Below are 22,012 nucleotides of genomic sequence, written 5' to 3'. Positions count from 1 at the left end.
CGACTCAAAATATAAACGACCCTCCGCCAAAGAAGCACTCGACCGATTATGGTGAGATACTCGGTCGAGTATCACTAATACTCGGTCGAGTATCACTAATACTCGGTCGAGTAATCCACTCCAGTAGCCAACGTCAAAAACACAGAAATCATACTCGGTTGAGTATGAACAATACTCGGTCGAGTATGCTCTACTCGGTCGAGTATGCTATAATACTCGGTCGAGTAGACACAACCAGTAGCTACTGCTACGCACACCCAAACAACACTCGGTCGAGTGCTCGGTTACTCGGCCGAGTACTCCCTACTCGGTCGAGTACCTGCCCTGCTCGGCTGAGTCAGGCCAAAAACGAGCTACAACTATACGTAAACATATTCTACACATGCCTTTCTACCCAAAAGATACATACAATACATCACCAATCTTAAAAAGCCACGTAATAAACACGTAACATACCAACATATTCCATACTAAAATCCAAAGTCAAAAAATCTTGCCACCTTTTCACATACTACCGCATTCCACTTCTTCTATCACATTATTCAACCATTCAAGTTTCCAAGTACCACACACATACATTGACTTAACATACAACAATTTCCCCTTGGTGACCGGTTTGAGATTGTAAGGGCCTTAGTGCGACTTCGGGACGTCTCCCAAGTCTTTGCGGTAGCTCCATGATAAGTCCAATTTATATACATTTTATCCCCATATTTTAGCTCCAATTTATATGTCATTATGCACTAACCTTAGTGATATTGAACTAATATTTATATTTCTAGTTGCATTTGCACGTTCTATCATATTTTGTAGGTACTTAAGTTTTAAGGAGCTTAATTCCACATATTTACAAGCACTAGGATACAAAGCTAAGTTGAAGAGAAGAATGGACCAAAAATGAAGTAAAGTATGGACTTGCATGAGCAAATGTGGTGGATTAACTCCGGAAATGCACAACACAAGTATAAAATCAAGTGTTAAAGCCCAAGTAGAAGAAGATGAGAGAATGCTTTGGATGCTCATCTTAAGATACTCTTTGGATGCTAATTGTGCAATTAAGAAGGAGTTGATGGCCAACATGGGATTCTCTAGGCAATTACTCAAGTAATTAAGAGAAAATATTTGGGGTTGACCCTTTGTATTTGCTCTAACTTTCACCCCTTATTTCCTATATAAAGGGTGTAGACTTCAACATCTAGAGACACCATTTCATATATAATTTTTCACATAATATTCTCTCTAAGTCTTAAGTTAGTTTAGTCTTTAGTTTAGTTTAGATTAGAATTACTTTTAGTTTTATGTTACAAACATTTTCCCTTAAGTATTCCAATGTAATTTCCATTCAAGTTCATTTATAATTTACATTTCAAGTATTGTTCTTCCAAGTTCCATTTCCATTTCCATTTCAAGGTAATTCTTTTCCTATTTTCATTATGTTTATCATTTCAATTGTCATTAGTTTAGTTTATATTTACATTATGTTAGAGTAGTTTCTTTTGTCTAGGGAATGAAGAGAGTCATGCATAAAAAGTATTTGTAACATGATAAACTAGGATGATATAATATTGTCTAATTGTTTCTATCACATGTTTGCATCGTCACGTTTAATCTTTGTTTAAAGGCCTTATTCATCGATTAAGTTTGTTCATTCGTTCTAAAGTCGAGAGGCACGAAATTGAATTAGACTAAGCATGTGTAGTAGGACGACCTAGTCATGGACGAGAGTTTCTCTAGGACCCGGTCTATGGTTGACACTAATGCCGTAAGGTGGGTGTCTCTAAGCCTAAACAATTAACGTTTCATCAACTCCTATGTTTAATTTAAGCATTTACATAATTTGCATGTGTGACCCGACTTTCCTAGACTCCTTTTATCATATAGTTTATTATTTTCTAATCATCAAACCAATCAATCAAACGTAATCGACCTCGATAGAATTCAACCCATAACAACTAATTAACAATTCCCGTCTCTCTGTGGTTCGACCCCTAAGTACTACATTAATTTGTTACCTAGGGTATAAATATTATCTTTGCATAGGTGTGCGATAGCCTATCAAATTTTGGCGCCGTTGCCGGGGAGACGGTTTTGTTTGCTAATTAGTTGTTGAATTTTATCTTTTTATTTTGTCTCGAGGAACACTTGTTCCTTGAGATTCATCTCACTATTTTCTTGTAGTTTTAGTGCCTATTTTGTAGGTAATAAAGCTTGGCCTTACATAATGAGTTACGAATTCATCCCACAACTCCAAGATGAGCCTTTTCCTGACTATCTTGACCGATTCTACTACTTTTGCGATAGTCTCATCTCCTTTGGACATGTCCTTGATGGGGATTACTCGAGTCATTTCGTGCTTGGCGGCATGGATTCCGAGACCCGTGGATTGGCTCTAAAATTGAGTAATGAGAATCTCTACAACATGATTGGGCCGAAACTTTGAAATTTCTTAAATTTCATGGCTTCCGAATGTTGGGAATTAGCACGCCAATTCCATTATTGGTGCATCGAAGAGGAGCTTAAAGTTTTACATGCTCGTTTGGGAAAAAATTCTCAAGAGAAACCGAGACGACGTGAGCCTATCTTCTCTTATTTTGCCTTTTCACCTCCCCAATGTGAGTCTTTTCAATCTAATGATTTTGATTTATTGGATGATGATGATGGTCCGATTTTATCTTTTAAAATCTCCCCTAGTGTCATTCAAATAGAAAATATAGAGACTCATGTTGATGACATTAACCCCATAGTAGATAAGTCACCTTCTACAAATGAATTTGTCGAGATTCCTTGTGATTCTAATGAGGTTTCTCCCGAGTCTTTTGACCCACTTGGCAATCCATTTGTAGAGGATGTTGTTGATCCATTCGAGAAAGATAGAGGGCTAAGCAATTTTGATATGGAAATTAAGTGGGATGAACCCCCTATTTTTGACGACCCTCTCCTTTTTCATTCTTTATGCCACCCATTTGAGACCATATATGATTATAATTTGTGCTCTAACGATTTATTTTATGGTCTTAAGCATGATGCTCCATCTCTTGCTGACGAGTGGAGTGATACGGTGGTAATATTTGAAGTCTCTCTTGCACCCATCGATAAGATTTATAAATTTTTACCCTTGATCTTTCATGTTTTAATCTTATCAATTGCGTACATATGTTTTCATGTTGCTCATGCGCAGATATACGATAGACTTCTAAGGGAATTGACGTGCTTTTTAGAGGATGATGGAGGATTCATTAGAAAATAACTAGTTTGTTTTTTTTTTATTTTTACGCAATTTCATGTTTTATTAGAATTAGGAATAAATTTTAGACTAATTAGCTATTTTCAGTTGTGACTTGTAGGTGTTTGAAGAGGAGAAGAAGCGCTTTGAAGGATAGCATACTACCCCATGTTGTAACCCCGTTCGGGGTCATAACATTTCCGTTTCTTCAAAATAAAATAAAAATAAAAAAAGTCAACAGTCAACGGTCAACCCCGATCGGGGTCGTGACTTTCTTCCTTTTTACGCGTTTTAATAAAAAGACGGGATATGCTAATCTTTTCCATATGCTACAAAAGCAAGGGACTGTACTTCTTATCTCTATTTTTTTCTTCATTTTTCAATCAAATCACCTCCGAAAACCTCTTTTAGCATCAAGGACCTCGTACCCACCGGATTTTTGACCCATTTTTTTGATGAGATGCTAAGTGAAGGAATCCCCAAATGTTTATGCTAGCTTGGGGCAGGCTCGTTAGTCTAGTAATTTTTATTTGTTTTGCATTTTAGTTTATTTCTCGCAACCCATTAAATATGACCTCTTGTCCTTCTTGTTTATGTGCTTTGCGCCAATTTTATGGTTTAGTTGGGTAATTTGATTGTTGGCACATTGAGGACAATGTTATGTTTAGTTTGGAGGAGAGATTGCATTCGCATATTAGTTAGTTTGCATTTAGTTAGTATAGATTTAGTGAGAATTTTTGAAAAATTTGTGTGAATTTTTGCTTCTAATTATTTGCTTGTCCTACTTATGCCCTCTTGTTTGTCCCATTTTTGGCTTGATAGCTCTTGATTCGCTACTTTTGACGGTATATAGCATGCATGGGGATGTCTTGACATAGTAGGTGGAAAATGGAAATTAAACCAAGTAGGCTTGATCTTGACTTTTGGCAAGCTACAAAATTGGTAAGGTAGAACCTCCTTAAAGGCATTTCATCTTTATTTGATCTCACTTAAGTGAGTGGTAGGTCTCCTTATGGTGTGTGTTACATCAAAACGCACAAATATGGTCTTCTTTTCACCTCTTTTAAGCATTACTTTCATTTTGCTATGCATTTTTGAAGTCAAATTCACATTGATAAATTTGCCAATTTTCTAGCCCCTTTCACATGTTTTTATTCCCTAGCTACATATAAATAGCCTACCCTTGTTAAGCTAGTAGCTAAGTTCTTTCGGTGATGGGATGCTCAAAATTGGGATGATCTTTAAAATCTATATCATTGTGAAATTGATTTGCCGGATTTGTCATTGTTTTCCGGAGTTATGAAAGAAAGAATTGGAGCAAGAAAAGAAAAGAAGAAGAAAAAAAAGAAGAAAAAAAAGAGTCCGAAAAAAAAGAAAAAAAAAGACGAAAAGAGAAAAGGAAAAAAACTGAAAAAAGAAAAAAAAATGATGAAATGAGAAAAAGAAAAAAAATGAAAAAGAATAAAGTGATGTAATTTGGAAGAAAGGAAGAAGAGGTTGTGTTATTAAGAGTTCTCATGTGTTTATCAACATCTTATGGAGAATTTCTCATGATTAGTAATGTAAGAAATCATTTGTCAATTTGATTTCTATTTGGGTTATTTGGGTTGGATTAAGCATCTTTTTATGGTTGTTGCTAGCTTAACCTTAGCTCCACATACCATAATTCTTTTGTTCCCCCTTATTTCCCATGTCACAAAAAGCCTTCTTCTTACCCTTTGGCTTCACATTTTGTTTGCATTTGATTGTTTTGGCTTATGATTTGATTGATTACCATATTAGATTGCGGGCACACTCTCATGAGTCGAGGATTGTTGAGTGATTAATCACAAAATGTCCTTTTACACAAAGTTGAGTTATGAGTGGATCGTGAGAGTCCGAAAGTCAAAAGATCATGCAAGAGCCGAAAAGTTTACTTGAAATCGACCACGCTACGCCGTCGTGTAAATCTCATCCATGATTTTGCTTATCCTTATGCCCATGTTGTTTACGGATTTGAATAATTTTGCTAGTTAGCTATTTCGGGGTTTGCAATGTTGGGATGATTTCTTGCTTGAGGACAAGCAAGGGCTTAGCTTGGGGGAGTTTGATAAGTCCAATTTATATACATTTTATCCCCATATTTTAACTCCAATTTATATGTCATTATGCACTAACCTTAGTGATATTGAGCTAATATTTGTATTTCTAGTTGCATTTGCACGTTCTATCATATTTTGTAGGTACTTAAGCTTTAAGGAGCTTAATTCCACATATTTACAAGCACTAGGATACAAAGCTAAGTTGAAGAGAAGAATGGACCAACAATGAAGTAAAGCATGGACTTGCATGAGCAAATGTGGTGGATTAACTCCGGAAATGCACAACACAAGTCAAGAAATGAGCCCAAGTATAAAATCAAGTGTTAAAGCCCAAGTAGAAGAAGATGGGAGAATGCCTTGGATGCTCATATTAAGATACTCTTTGGATGCTAATTGTGCAATTAAGAAGGAGTTGATGGCTAACATGGGATTCTCTAGGCAATTACTCAAGTAATTAAGAGAAAATATTTGGGGTTGACCCTTTGTATTTGCTCTAAGTTTCACCCCTTATTTCCTATATAAAGGGTATAGACTTCAACATCTAGAGACACCATTTCATATACAATTTTTCACATAATATTCTCTCTAAATCTTAAGTTAGTTTAGTCTTTAGTTTAGTTTAGATTAGAATTACTTTTAGTTTTATGTTACAAACATTTTCCCTTAAGTATTCCAATGTAATTTCCATTCAAGTTCATTTATAATTTACATTTCAAGTATTGTTCTTCCAAGTTCCATTTCCATTTCCATTTCAAGGTAATTCTTTTCCTATTTTCATTATGTTTATCATTTCAATTGTCATTAGTTTAGTTTATATTTACATTATGTTAGAGTAGTTTCTTTTGTCTAGGGAATGAAGAGAGTCATGCATAAAAAGTATTTGTAACATGATAAACTAGGATGATATAATATTGTCTAATTGTTTCTATCACATGTTTGCATCGTCACGTTTAATCTTTGTTTAAAGGCCTTATTCATCGATTAAGTTTGTTCATTCGTTCTAAAGTCGAGAGGCACGAAATTGAATTAGACTAAGCATGTGTAGTAGGACGACCTAGTCATGGACGAGAGTTTCTCTAGGACCCGGTCTATGGTTGACACTAATGCCGTAAGGTGGTGTCTCTAAGCCTAAACAATTAAAGTTTCATCAACTCCTATGTTTAATTTAAGCATTTACATAATTTGCATGTGTGACCCGACTTTCCTAGACTCCTTTTATCATATAGTTTATTATTTTCTAATCATCAAACCAATCAATCAAACGTAATCGACCTCGATAGAATTCAACCCATAACAACTAATTAACAACTCCCGTCTCTCTGTGGTTCGACCCCTAAGTACTACATTAATTTGTTACCTAGGATATAAATATTATCTTTGCATAGGTGTGCGATAGCCTATCACTCCAAACAACTCTCCCCGGGTTCATTTTATTTAGACTCCCTAAGTTCATTAGTTTTAGGTGGCAGAATCGTCGCTCTGATACAAGTTTGTAACACCCCCTCATACCAAGGTATCTTACCAAGGACTACCCTAGCATGAAAGGCTGTTACCATCTCGGTTGCCCGAGGTTAGTATATCAAAGTTAACAATCTAAAACACATTTATTAAAGTATAAAAGATTAAAGTTTATATATCCTCAAATCCAAACCAAAGTACTGTCATTAAAATTCAACAACTGAAAATGAAAACTACATCTCTTGACAACGGAAGCTAAACTCATGTGATGACTCCCCATGACTGCCCCATAGCTAAACATCTGCATCACCTGTCGCAATCTGCTCACCATCCCCGAATGGATCACCACAGATTTTACAAAACAACAACAGGGTCAGTTACTGAATAATCAAAGTAAGACAAGTACAAAAAGGTAACCAGCTGATCAACATCCACCTTCATCTCCCGTTCTCACACAATAACCGACTACACACTAAAGTGTGTAGCTCTGCCAGATTACCCATCGCAACAGGTAATCCTCGCCGCCAGTGGGGGACCGCAGCCAATCCCCACCTAAGCCCCGCTCATCAACGAGCGATAACCCTGTCCATTAATGTGTACATCCCCTCCTGTGGCGGGTTCCACAGAGGGAGAAACTAGAGCGTGAAGCCACTCCCGCAAGTGAGTATTCCACTCAGCCGAGGACGCATCTCGTGAACATCATAAACAACCATCAGAACTCCAACACCCAACTCCAACTCCAAGATCAACAGATAATCACAATACCAATTATAACAATCACAATACAGTCTTAAATCAATTAACAGTAAACCGAGTAGGGAAACCCTACCTTAGCACAACTGCAAGAGACACAAGCAAGCGATCTAGAACGGCTCCTCTACGAAGTCCTCGCCTAACAACAATCACATAAAAAACAATCACCATATGCAAAGACCCCATTTTCCCCAAATCACAATTAAAGCCAAACCCTAAAGATTAATCAACGCATAATAGAAAACAAGGACTTACCAACGATAGAACAAAGGATGAATGCACTTGCTAACGATCACACACACACACACACACACACACACACACACACACACACACACACTAGGGAGATATTTGGAGAGGATTAGAGCGTTGTTGAGTGATTAGGTATTGTAAAAGTGTAATTAGAAACTGATAATCGTGTTTATATAACTCTAATCGTTTCCAAATCAAACCGCGAAAATAACACCCATCAGACCGGATACTCGGTCGAGTATAGAGTATACTCGGCCGAGTACCCTCTACTCGGTCGAGTCTTCCACATACTCGGCCGAGTGTTTCTGGGCAGTAGCCAAACCAAGATACACGACACCCCTTACTCGACCAGTAGGCCATACTCGGCCGAGTACCAGCTTAGGAAAACCATAGTATTACAGCTGGTTGGTCCTACTGTGGACATGGGCCACCCGCGGCGCGCGCGGAAGCGCTTGAATAAGCTTGCATTTGTGGAGTCGCCACCAGTTTTTATGGAAAATTGGAACCGTTCGAATACCTCGTGTCATGTAAAGACACAAAGTAGTGACATGAACTCTAAGAACTCGTTACCCTTGGCATTCTATGAGTAGAATGACTCTCGTGGATGCCAATGAACACGGATGTTCACAGAGATCTGGAGTAAGGGGTGAGAGTACGTATTAGGAAGCTCTTTTTACCGAACACCTAACCCCGCCCGCCTCGATAGCGGCCTATACTAATGATTAGGGAAGTTATCTATATTTGATATGTCATCGATTATATGCATGCAATGAAACAAACAATGAATTAATCCTACCATGTGAATTAAACTATGTCGGTGAACACGTGTTTAGCAAACAAATTGGTCGAAGTTGGAAGTTAGATTGATTACATGTGAAACAATCAAGCAAACAAGATTAAGAAATAAAATATAATACAAGATATACATGACAGATGTACATCATATAAACGCCAAAATAATTGATTTGAAAAGAAATAAAATAAATAAAATAAATTGAAATAAGGAAATTATTCGAATTAGGAAATTGAAAAAGAAAATAATAAAAATAAAATAAAAAGAAACTTGGAAAGAAATAGAAATAAGAAATAAAAGGAAAGGAAATAAAAGAAGTTTGGAAAATAAATTAAAACTGACAAAAATAAATTAGAAGGCTCAAAATATGGTCAAATAGGTGATATTAGAAATTAATAGTCGATTAACATATTCTAGTGTAAGACAGGCGCAACAATGGGTGCGTCCTCTGGAAGAGGCGCATCACCCACTGCGTTTGTTCCGGGATGGGTTCTGACTGTGAAAGTCATACTCGGTTGGTTGTTATGGTTGATTGATTATAAAAATTGTTTGTATTTACATGTTAATGATTAAACTCGAATGATAAATATTAAGAATGAATTTTATGTACAAAAACTGTCTCAAACCAATTAATATTGATTACCAATGATTATAAGACGAATTAAACGGATTTGAAAGCTTAAAGGTTGAGTTTAAAAAATAAACAGAAACTTTAATATACAAAAATTGAGTTTAAGAGACCAAGTATTAATTACCGAGTCACTAAAACCCTGATTTGAGTATGAGACGGAATAAACCAACCAATTTGAAGAATTAGCGATTTAAACCGACTAAGAAAGAAAAGGTTTAAAATAAATTGACGGGTAAAATAATTTGATGAAAGCTATTTAAAAGATGTAGGTTGAAAGAAAAGAAAAGAATTGAAAAAAAAAAGAAAGAAGGAGAAAAGAACGAACCCGAGTAAAAGAAGAAACAGAGCAGCTGAAAGCACCCTCTGGAAGAGACGCAGCAGAAGCTGCGATCCTTCCAGAAGAAGCAGCAGACACTGCATTTTTTCTACTCGTCAGATCTGAACAGTTTTGACGAAATAAGGTTTGAAACGTGTGTTTTAACAAATTATCGTCTTGGCATTAATATGATGTAAACTCGTAAAATAAAATACAACAATAATATAAACAAGATTAAAAGATGGGATTTTACACCCTCAGACTTACATGTTAGCGTCGCGAGATTTATTTAAACCGGTTTTTAGTGGTAACTCGACTCGATCTATGCAAATATGAAAGTGCCATTGAAAAAGGATTTTAAAAAGATTGAATTATTGATTGTGTAGTGGTCAAATTGGTCGGTCATACAAACGTGACTGGTACTCAGAATGATTAAGTGGTCGATTGATCAAGCACGTAGGCGTCGAAAGTTTAGAGCAAGGTTTAGAATGCAAAGGGAGAAGAGAAGGGCTGACACTCGCGTGAAAAATATGGAGACCGAAGGCCTCTATTTATACTAAACACACGGAGGAATTATGGTAAGAATAGGACACGGAAAAAAAGATCCGGAAACAACCGACTTAGGTTGAAACGCGGAAACTTGGACAAAAAGAATGCCCGGAGAAAAGTCGCACCAGGTGCTGCGTCCCTTAGAAGAGGCGCAGCTCTTACTGCGTCCATTCTCGGGTAGGGTTCTTCTGCGCGAGAAAACGCGTTTGACAGCCTGTCGTATTTTAGGCATAACTTTCTCTACAAGACTCGGATTAAGGTAATTTTGGTGGTGTTGGAAAGCTAAAAGAAAGATATAGAACTTTCTGTGAAATAGGCCAGACCCAAAAAAGTCGTTATCACCTCGTAAAATGGGCCTAAATGTCAGGTTGTCATTTTAGCTAAATGAAATGCACATTTTATAATGTAAACTTTAAGTTTAGCCCAAAGAAGTGACATGGGACTCAAAATGAGATATACCCATAACATTTTATGACATCCTAACCTTAGGTAGACAAGCACATTTCTTTTTGACTCGGGATTTGACGGTTTTAGGAAATGAAGACGGTTTTTGACCCGGTCTCCAAATGTGCTCTAATTACTGCCAAAACGACCGTAATGACACCTAGATGACAACCAAGGGGTAGACACAAGTGTATGAGTTGCCTTTTTTATTAACCAATTTATGAAACATCATAAAATCGCGACATATGCTAAACATGCGGCCCAATCATCACTGGGTGTTTGGCGGGAGGTGTAGAAATGTGGTGTCTACACCTTCACGAGTAACTCATGTTGGATCAATTTTTCATGGAGATGGACAAATGAGATGGGTGAATCACGAGCCCTGATCGCGTCAATTACGGGTTTGTAAAGGACTTGATCAAGACCAGTAATAATTTAAGATGTTATATCTTCATCGTCCATAGGTTTTCCTAGTTACGCTAGTTGGTCAGTGCACGATTTAATAGAGAGGAGGTAGTTTGAGACGGGTTTGTCGCCGAGTTTAATGTGTTTGAGACGATCCTTAATTTGAAGGATGTGGCCTCGGTAAGGGTTAGCGTAGGTCGTAGCTAGTATCTGCCATGCCTCATGAGAGATTTTAGCATCGAGAATCAGGGGTCCTACGGAGTCATCGAGGGTAGCTGCGATTGCGCCAAGGATTAATTGATCTTGGCGAAACCAGGTTTGGTAGGTTGGGTTGGGTTGGGTGTGGGCTCGGGGTCGGACTTGGTGGCAGTGGCAGCAGGGGTGATGGTGAGGGGTGGCGGGGTGCTTATTCCATCGAGGAAAGAAAATAGTGCGAATCCTTGAAGGAATTTCGTGATTTGAAATCGCCATGATCGATAAGTCGTGGCGGTGAGTTTTGTGCAGGCTGGAAAGTTACATAAAGAAGTGGTTTGGTTGGTTCGTCGAGGTTTGGGATGAGGTTGTTGTTGGGGTTTGCCATGGGTGGGTTTGTGGTTGCGGAAGCGGTGAAGAAGACGATGAGTATTAAGATCGATGTGATTACTGATACCATATGAGAGATATAAGAAGAGTTGTATATTGATTGATTAATGCGAGTACAATTACATGACTATTTATACAGCAATACAAATAATCCTCTAATTGAGGAGAGAATTATGCTAACTAAATATACACTTTGACTATGCATATGAACGTATAAACAAAAGAGGAAGGAAATGATAGACTTCTTAATATTATGGTGATATGATTAATTAATATCTTTGACATTCCCGCTCAAGATGGACGGTCTTTGACGAAGTCTAATCTTGGATGCTAGCTCGATGAAACGAGGCTTAAACGTCTAAAATTCATTTGAAAGGAGCGGAGTATGTCTTAAACAAGAAATTCTTATAAAAAAAATACAATATGTATGTTTAATTTATGAGAGATATAAGAAGAGTTGTATATTGATTGATTAATGTGAGTAAAATTACATGACTATTTATACAGCAATACAAATAATCCTCTAATTGAGGAGAGAATTATGCTAACTAAATATACACTTTGACTATGCATATGAACGTATAAACAAAAGAGGAAGGAAATGATAGACTTCCTAATATTGTGGTGATATGATTAATTGATATCTTTGACATAATTTAAGTACATTTATAAGTGCATATAAATAAGAAATAAATATGTTATATATTGTCTAAGGTAAGCTCTATTCTTGATCGAGTTATTTTTTAAACTCTTCTAAATCCTAACACAATAAGTACTCATTGAACAATCTCCTATTTACTAAATGAATAGGCGAAACTCCAAATTTTCCCGCCTAAACATATTTCCTAAAATAAAGTTTGTTATTTTTAGCATATTCTATAAGTATGGTGGGTTATAATACACATAATCTTCCAGACTTATATATTTATGTCATTATCTCCAATCTTTTTGTGATATAAAAAAGGAATTCTATTTTTTTGTTTAAAGATTCATACGAAAAAAATTCATTAATTTTCTATGATAAAAAGTTGCGGCTAAAAATATATTATCAGTAAAATTTTATAAAATAACACCATTAATCTCTCGGTAATAGGAAAAACTTTCATTGAAATACTCATTTCATGATTAATACGATTTTGACTTTGATTTTTCAAATCAAAATACAACGATGTGAAACGTAAAAAAAAAAAAGATTAGTTAATTTAAATTTCATAAATATAATACGCTTAAAAAATTAAAACTTTATATATACCGTGCATAAATTGCACGAGAGCTAAACTAGTTTAAGTTAAATAGATAACTTTGCCGATATACAAAATTTTATGCACTGTAACATAGCTAGAATAGAATAATTTAAGTTAAATTTACGTTTGTGACATGAGGTTTAACAGTACAAATTTTACTTTCTAACTGTGAAATTAACTGACACGAAATGCTCCGTATGTCACTTAGGTGACTAAAGTTGTTTTCAGGTACATTGAACTACATAAATCACTATCAATGTGACTTTCAGATTGAAAAACCTCATGAGGACAATTCCATGATGATCGCAAATTTTTATTTTAGACGGCCTATTTTCCGTCTGAAATTAAATAATACGGATTAAATGTAGCAATTTTATAATAAAATATTACGAGTACTATTTTATGATAAAATGTTACCATCATTTTCAAGGTAAAAAGTGACAATTTTAGTTATAACATTTAGTCATTAAATAGTTACATTCTATAAAAAAATAGTGACATTTAGTCCATCTTATTTCAGGTCTGAAGCAAGACTTATTGCATGATGATAGGTGATATGCCGCCAACTTTTGTTAATTGGACTAAATGTTTGATATACTACATGTATATAATACGTGAGTAAATTATAAATACTAAGTGAAATTATAAATTTAATTTATTGGATATTATTGTGGAATTAGCGACCTTAAATTCCATAAAAGTAGATCAAAATCAAAGGTATATAAATTATTGAAAATAAATTGAAATTAAAGGTAGTGTAAAAAAGAAGCTAACGGGATTAATATTGTCACAGTTAAAATGCTTATGCCACTCGTTTTGTGAAAGTATTAACTAAGCGAATGATCTAACTCCTGTGTAGAAACGAGTGATACAATATATTTTCGAGTGACGTTATAACGATCCGAAAAGAAAAGAGATGAATTCCTCTACATGGCTTGACTGCATATATAATAAACCTTGATACAATAATAATCACGGGGACGTCACAATCAAAGGCTAAAGCTATAATTTTGCTTCTTTTTGCAACATAACAAGCAGGATACCATCTGCAGCAACAGAACACTATATTTGTCATCTACTAGACCCAGCTCTTAATTGCATGCAGGATATAGCTTGTAATTGTATCTACTTTTTGGCTTTTTCAAACATTTGACGTCGTTTCTGCATGTTTTAATTGTAGTCAAATAACGCAAGGCCTTGAGAATTTAATCAGTCCGTTTTTCTTAAGACCATTGCTTTTGGTCTGAAATAAGACGGGTAACATGTCATCATTTTACAATAAAATGTTGTTATTTTTTGATAACATGTTACCATTATTGTTTACATCATTTTCAGGGTAAAAAATAACACATCTAGTCATAACATTTTGTGAATTAATTGGTTACATTTTCTTAAAAAAATGGCAACATTTTATCCGTCTGACAAATAAGACCAAAAATATCCGTCTGAAACAAGAATTTGTGTTAATAGTCTACTCCTATATTACTGCTCTAATCTTAATTCTTAAAGTCTACAAAAGAGCACCACCTCAAATACACATAATTTTGTACTTTTTTTAAAAATTTATTTCTACGCATTGTTTAAAATTTTCGGATAAATTTAAAAAAAAACATCATATAAAAATATATCTAATAACAATCAGAATCTCTCCTAAGTCATAACCATTTAAACCTTATCATCATAATGTACTCATACCAATACAATAGCATGATCAAGTTCAGTTCACCCTCGAAATCCATGCGTAAATTAACCTATCATGGAGTAGTTGTTAAGTAAACCCTAATTATATATGTGATTTTTTTTAAGTATAAGTGATGAGTCTGTTAAGGAATACTTCATATAAATTAAATCGATCTAAATATATGATTGGATCTTACAATTTAAATCATAACCCCGACCTAGTTTTATAGTAAATCTGGTTAATTTTAGGTCAGTCTTAACCCATGGTCTACCTTTATGTTATGCAATTTTACCCTAATACTAGGGCAGAGCAAAAAATCCGATTATCCAAACTGATCCGATATCCGATCCGTATCCGATCCGAATGTTTGGATATCCGATCCGAAAGTTAAGTTTGGTTTGGATATCTGATCCGAAATGTTTGGTTTTGGTTTGGATATGGATATTAGAACTAAAACATTTGGATATCCGATCCGATCCGAAACTGTAGTTTTCTAGTATAATTTCGAGAAAATAAAATTTTCTTTGATACAACAACTTAATTAATGTTTAAAATATTAGAGAAATATCTAGGTGGTACTTAAATTTTATGTCGAGAACATTGGAATAAGAATACTAAAGAAAATCATCATGTAAGACTATGAATATAATCGTGTTTCAAACTTAATTTTAAAGTAAATTCAAAAGTATGGATATCCGATGGATATCCGCATCCGATCCGATTATTTTGGATACCCGAACATTGGATATCCGAAACATTTGGTTTGGATATTGGATATCTAATTTAAGGATTTTTAATATGGATATCCGATCCGAACTAGCACTTTGGATCAAATACCCGATCCGTACTCCACCTAATACCTTATTTCCACTTCCTTCTTTTATTAAGATGACAATACTTTTTATATTTGTCTCAAATAACTGTTTACCTTATCAGCTTACATTATTTTAGCGAGATTTTAGGGAAACAAATAATAAAAATAAATATTAATTTCCAAATGAACCGTGACAAAAAAAGTTACGGACGGAGTAAATTTTTCTAAAGTTTTAATATCCATCCATAAGTAATAGTTACAAGTAATTTCTTCTACCGTTAATTTACGTAATCACAAGTATCTTTTATCTTTTTTTTTTTTAACATATATAATCAATTATCATAAAATGTTTGTTAGCGTAAAGGAAGCTAACTATAAATGCGATGATGTTAACAAAGTCCAACCGTTAAAGTACCACATTTTATTATTAGGTTATGATAAATACAATCCAGGGTTGTATTTAAGAAACTAAAAAGGAAAATAAACACTTAATATATATATTAATTGCATTGATTCATGTGTAATTTATTCTCTAATTTCTAAATTAATATCAAATTTGGAAGAATATTACTCCGTAAATGCTTAAATACAAACCATTGAATTGTATTTACCAATTAAGCTAGTTAATCTATGATATATTAACTCTAGTTATTTTATACCACACATTTATGTTGTAACACACCAATCACAGTATACATCAAATTATTTAAAACTTTTTAAGCTAAAAACGCAAGCGAGTACAGTTGCATCTTCAGTTTCACCCTTTTAAACCTCACCTCCCTTCAAAAATACACACACCCTTTTCATATAAACCTCTCATCCCTTATGCATTACATTCAACTTTCACCCTTTTCATATAAACCTCTCATCCCTTCTGCATTACATTCAACTTTCACATATAAACACAAAACTTCTACTATAACAATTATCTTCCACTATTTTATCTTCTTCTTCTTTTTTTTGTTTCCTTGCAATTGTCTTATATTTATATTATTTATATGCATGAATTAATAAATTGAAAATATATTACTAAGAAATTAAGAGATCTTATTTAAATAAAGTCAAAAAATTGAAATAATGGGACATCACACATGTTGCAACAAGCAAAAGGTGAAAAGAGGATTATGGTCTCCTGAAGAAGATGAAAAGCTCATCAACTACATTTCTACCTTTGGCCATGGTTGCTGGAGCTCTGTCCCTAAGCTTGCTGGTATGGTTATTCCCTTAAAACCCTTTTTTTTTTTCGATTTCTCATATATTTTCATACTTACAAACCTTTTTATTCATTATAAGCGCGAGTCTTTGAAACCGTGTGTTGAGGTAATTTTGTTGTCATTTAATTTGATTATTGATATTAGTATAATTTTAAGGGTCTATGTGCTAGTGTACTCAAGCTACCTAGCTATAGTACATAGATGAATTATTATTAACTACAAGAACGTGTAAATAATATCTCAACCAAAAATTTAAACGGATTATTGAAACCCAGTCAAATGGTTCAATACCTTAATAATGACTTTGTGATTTGTTTTTTTAGACATATTAGGTTTACTTATGGCTTGTTGATGTTAGTATAACTCTAGGGATCTATGTTAAACAACATCATGCTATGAGATGAATTATTATGACTACGAGAATATATAAATAATATTTCAACCAAAAATTTAAACCGAGGATTGAATTGAAACCCAGTCAATGATTCAATACCTTACTAATAACTCCGCGATTTGTTTTTATACATATTAGGTTAATAATTGTTTCTTTTAATTATTTTTTTTTTTTCAGGATTGCAAAGATGTGGGAAGAGTTGTAGATTAAGATGGATAAATTACTTAAGACCTGACCTAAAACGTGGAAGTTTTACTCCACAAGAAGCTGCACTCATCATTGATCTTCACAGAATCTTAGGCAACAGGTTTTCTTTTTTCTTCTTTCTTCATTTCCTTCTTTTCAAATTGTACTATTTTCAGCCTTTCTGTTTTGCAGTCACAGTATCTTTTTACCTTAAGGTTTATCTGTTTTATGTAAGCATTTATTTGGGAAAAATAAAATAAAGTAAGAATACATGTAAACATAATGATTTTTTTTTTGTTAGAACAATTAATGTACTTATTAAGGTATAAAATCATTGATTAAGTTTCAATCAGTAGCGTACTCATTAATTGACTGAGGTTCAACCAGTAGCGTACTTAATCAATAACGGTTTTATACCTTAATAATATTGCACGCTAACACGCTTATGAGATCACTTGATAAATTTAGCTAAATACAACATTTTTGTATAGTTTATTTACTTATTAGTAGATTGAATTCATATGATAATCACTTGTTGATATTGTCCATATTTTTTCTTCATGACATGTTACTCAAATGTATAAAACAATATTTTACCATTGATCTATGTAATTTTTGAACTAATATATTGTTATGTACGAGTTTGTGCAGGTGGGCTCAAATAGCTAAATATTTACCGGGAAGAACAGATAACGAAGTGAAGAATTTTTGGAATTCGAGCATTAAGAAAAAGCTTCTTTCTCAAGTTGTTGTGGCAAACTCCACAACCAATATCATGTCCAACAATCATCATCTTAATTTTGCTCCATCCACTATTTCTTCCACTTTAAATGATGAAATTGGAGATATTACCAACTTCTTTAGCCCTCCTAGTTATAATAATCTCAATATTATTAGCCCTAATTTTATCATTACACCCCCACAAGATTACCAATTACAACAAAATTATATCCAAATCCAAAATATTAATAACAATTTAAGCCAAACAAACCCTATTTTACAAGGACTTGATCCCAATAATGAAGGCATACTTAACCAAATCACCCCTAATAATGATGATCATAATTTGCTTTTATCATCTTCTAATTATGATCAAACATGGCCGCCATTAAACTTCCAACATTTTCTCAATGAAGGGCTAATAAATAATCATCAATTTCTTTCAAATGAGGCACTATTACAAGAGCCACATTATGATCATGATAATGATAATGATAATATGATGAAGATGAAGTTCATGATGATGATGATGATGGGAGTCCCAATCATGAAGAAATCGGATGAAAACAACGAAACAATCACAATCGAATGCAATAATAATAACAACATACCAATGGCATCATCCTCATCATTGTCTCATCATCATGATCATCATGAACTTTCCAAGTTAATAGTACCATCATCATGTGTTACTACATCCTTTGGAGGATCATCATCTTTGGAGTATGTGGATTTGGAGTATGACCATGCCATAATACCACCATTACCATCATCGTCATCCTCCTCATCATCACCACCTCCTCCACCACCACCATCTATCGCGGCGGTCCGAGAAATCTCAGAGTCTTACTATGTGGTACCAAGCAGGCTATTATAAACCCTAGGATTATTCCCATCAGTAGCTGGAATACCTTATTATGGTAATAACCTAGCCTTTATATATAGCATTTATGTACCTTGTCATATCATTCATAATTGTAATATATTTATGTTACATATTTTTAATTATATATGTATGATAAAAAAAAATACTATAAATGTATTATATATATTTATATTTGCTAGTTTTTGAAGAATTAAATTCTTTTCAGTAGGCAACCTAAATATATCTAGTTCAGGTCATTAAAGTATTTTCCTTTTTTACAAAAATTCTCATTTAAGACGGGTATATCCGTCTTAATCATAAGACCGATCAAGTATCACATAGAAGACAAAAACAAAATGTATTGATATTAACAGAAGGTTTATCTCATCTATACAAGTGGCCGTGGGGTGTAATTTGACTCGTTTTATTCTTAAGACAGATATATCCGTCTTAAGAAAGACCTATTTTTTTTTAAACTTAGACCTGTAAATATAGGATGATATTTTCACATGTTACACTCAGAATTGCATGGAAAATTTGGGCCTACATATGCATATGTAGGGAGGAGGTTTACTATATAGATGCATGCATTTCTGTTTGTATAAATAATGTGTATGCTAATCAGTTATTTCTCTGCCAATATTAGGTTACTTATTGAGGTACACTTATGTCTCTTAGTGTATATGCAGTACTTGTTACATTTAATTATTGTGTGCTCAATTTTTTTTTTTATCTTTTCTCTCCCCATATCATCTCATAAGATCTACATGGTACATGGTTTTTGCTAAGTTGTGCGTCATAGAATCATATAATTCATAAGTCAACTCCCTCAAAACCTACAATTGTTTTTGTTTGGTACAATTTTGTGGACTCGTCAGTCCCAATTATTTGGTTGCGTTCGATTAAAATGTTTCTTTTTAAATAATATAGAAAGTAAATAAATAATTGAGAGTCGAGAAGAAGGAGTAGTTGACAATCGTTATTGGTAATTTTTTATGAATGATGCTTAATTTATATCGCGCAAAATTTTATTAATATCGCTCAACTTTGATATAAACATTCAGATTTTATGGACCTGAATCTTTAACTTTTGTTGCATTGAACCGTTTCCTTTTCATAAATCATAATGAAGAGCAAATAAATTGTAGAATGAAGGAAGAAGAGTTTAAAACTAAAATCTAATAAATTACTTATTATGTGAGGTTAAATAGCAAATTAGCAATAGAGGAACTTAATATGATCTTACAGGTGGCCGGAAAGTCTCTTATAAGGCTGTTTTACATTAAAATATTGTGAAGCGACATGTAATGTACATGAAATAAAATGTACATGAAATAAAACCTATATATGCAACCATACTATTAACTATTTTTTAGGGTATTTTAATAAATAATGAATGATTTTACATTAGTATTAATGAAACTGTCTTATATAAGAATTTGTGATAATCAAATTCAAATGGTGATCATCGAACAAAACTTTTGAGACATAACATTTCCCATTCCTTTCATGATATGATCATCATTATTTGAGCTTGTAATACTTCCAGAGTTTGATTTATGCATAAATTTGAAAAGAGAAAAAAAAAATACAAGTAATTAAGGTACTAAAGATTATTAGTAGTTTAATTAGTGTTGTGTGTATAATAAATAATTTGTTTGCAAAAGTTGGTAGACTTAGTAATTGAAGTTGGGGTTTTACTTGAATTAGAAAAACAAGAAAGCATGAGAAGTACAAGAGAAAATGAGTGTTTAGGGCTATAGTAAACATCATTTCCTGTCACTGTTTTTGAAACAAATTGCTATTAATTGTCTTCTCTAGAAGATTTGATTATATGATGGGAAATGCATCTTTGCATGACGCCATGCTAATTAATTTTTTGAACATTTTTATTTTATGAAATTAAAGAGCAATTTGTAATATTTTCTTTTTGTTTTTTTTTTAGGAAAAATTGATGGGAATAATCCCAGCTTTAGTCAATCTTTCAGGAATAATCCCACCTTTATGTAATCCCAAAATAATCTCACCTTTTAACCCCATCTTCTTTAAACAATCTCTAAAAAAAAATGACCCACTATAATAGGTAAATGTTACTTGACACTTTAAATTTCTCTTCTAATTAATTTACTTCATTACTAACCATTTTTCCCTTCTTTAAATCTCTTTTAGTCTCCTCTTATCCCCCTCTCACTAACTTATTCTACTGTTTTAATGAACACAAATAACCAATATTATAGCATTCGATGACACCATAATATCAGAAATTTTTACTTCATAATGGAGCAAAAGTAAGTACATAATTCATCTAATTAATCTACTTATTGATGGATAATGAAAGTTAACTATCATTAATTGAGTAAGTTGAAGTATAAATAAGTGAATTTAACAAAGTAACCATGACACCATCTGAAGAGTTAAGAACGATTAACACCTAAGAGGGAGAGGGGGTGAATTAGGTGTACCTTTTAAAAATTTTATTCTCAACTTAGTTAATTAACCACTTTAAGCTAAGAATAAAGAAGTGCAAAACTTGAGAAACTTAATTGAATGTAAGTTCACAAGAAGGTACAGCAGTTCTATGTCACGGTATAGGTGACTGTGACACAGAACTTGATTAGGTACATGCGAGAAATAGCAAAGTGGAAGAACGTAAAAGTAAATGAACAAACAAACGACATTTTAAAAATTGGTTCAGCCTCTACTCCGAGGCCTACGTCCAACCGTTATTTTATTACTTGTTTAGAAATTTACTCAAACTTACTAAACCCCTTACAATGAAAATAACTCGCCAACCTACTCCGGTTGCACTCAAACTTAAAGCTACTCCGCTTCAAGAGTTTATGGGTTCTATCTCAAGGTGTTACAGAATCTTGAATCTCAAGAGTTCACTTAAATGAACATGGAGATTACAATGAAGATCTAACACGAGAATCATGGAACAAACTCATCATGTCACAAAGATCAAATGAATCGATACTTGGAGGTTTTACTGACTTTATTTTCGAAAACAATTTTGAAGACTTAAAACCGTAAAAACGTTTTGCAAACACTTGAAGAACAAAGCTTTAAATGCACAAATGATTTGCAAGGTTTTTACAATAAATGCTTTGGAAGTCTTAAGAAATAAATGTGACTAAGACACTCTATTTATAGTGGATTTAGTCTTAGGTAAGTACACTTTGAAAAATTAAATCCAATATTAAAATGATAGCTTTGAGTGATGGTAAGTGTTAGACTTGTAGGCTTGGGGCTTAAGAAATCAGAAAACTTAAGCTTCTACACTCAACATGTGACAATTTACCAAAATGGCAAAAAACATTTCTTACTTTAGAAGTTTGACAAGTCTTTTTTGCCATTTTAGTAAAAGGTGTTTGCACAAATCTAGAGGCTTAGACAAGTGGGCTTGT

The 22,012-nt window shown here is 33.6% G+C and overlaps 1 protein-coding gene across 1 annotated transcript; it reads left to right on the top strand.

Annotated features, from left to right (window-relative positions):
* Nucleotides 1-16,032: 16,032 nt before the first annotated feature.
* On the top strand, nucleotides 16,033-18,773 carry LOC141613843 (uncharacterized). Its single transcript, XM_074432587.1, has 3 exons — nucleotides 16,033-16,436; nucleotides 17,012-17,141; nucleotides 17,672-18,773. Exons 1-3 carry the CDS (start codon nucleotides 16,304-16,306, stop codon nucleotides 18,615-18,617), a joined length of 1,209 nt encoding a protein of 402 aa, XP_074288688.1. The 5' UTR covers nucleotides 16,033-16,303; the 3' UTR covers nucleotides 18,618-18,773.
* Nucleotides 18,774-22,012: the final 3,239 nt, after the last annotated feature.

Source organism: Silene latifolia, chromosome 1 (assembly GCF_048544455.1).
Source record: "Silene latifolia isolate original U9 population chromosome 1, ASM4854445v1, whole genome shotgun sequence".
In the NCBI taxonomy this organism is placed as follows: domain Eukaryota; kingdom Viridiplantae; phylum Streptophyta; class Magnoliopsida; order Caryophyllales; family Caryophyllaceae; genus Silene; species Silene latifolia.
Note: the sequence above shows the minus strand (reverse complement) of the source record. Positions and strands in the feature narration are given on the sequence as shown.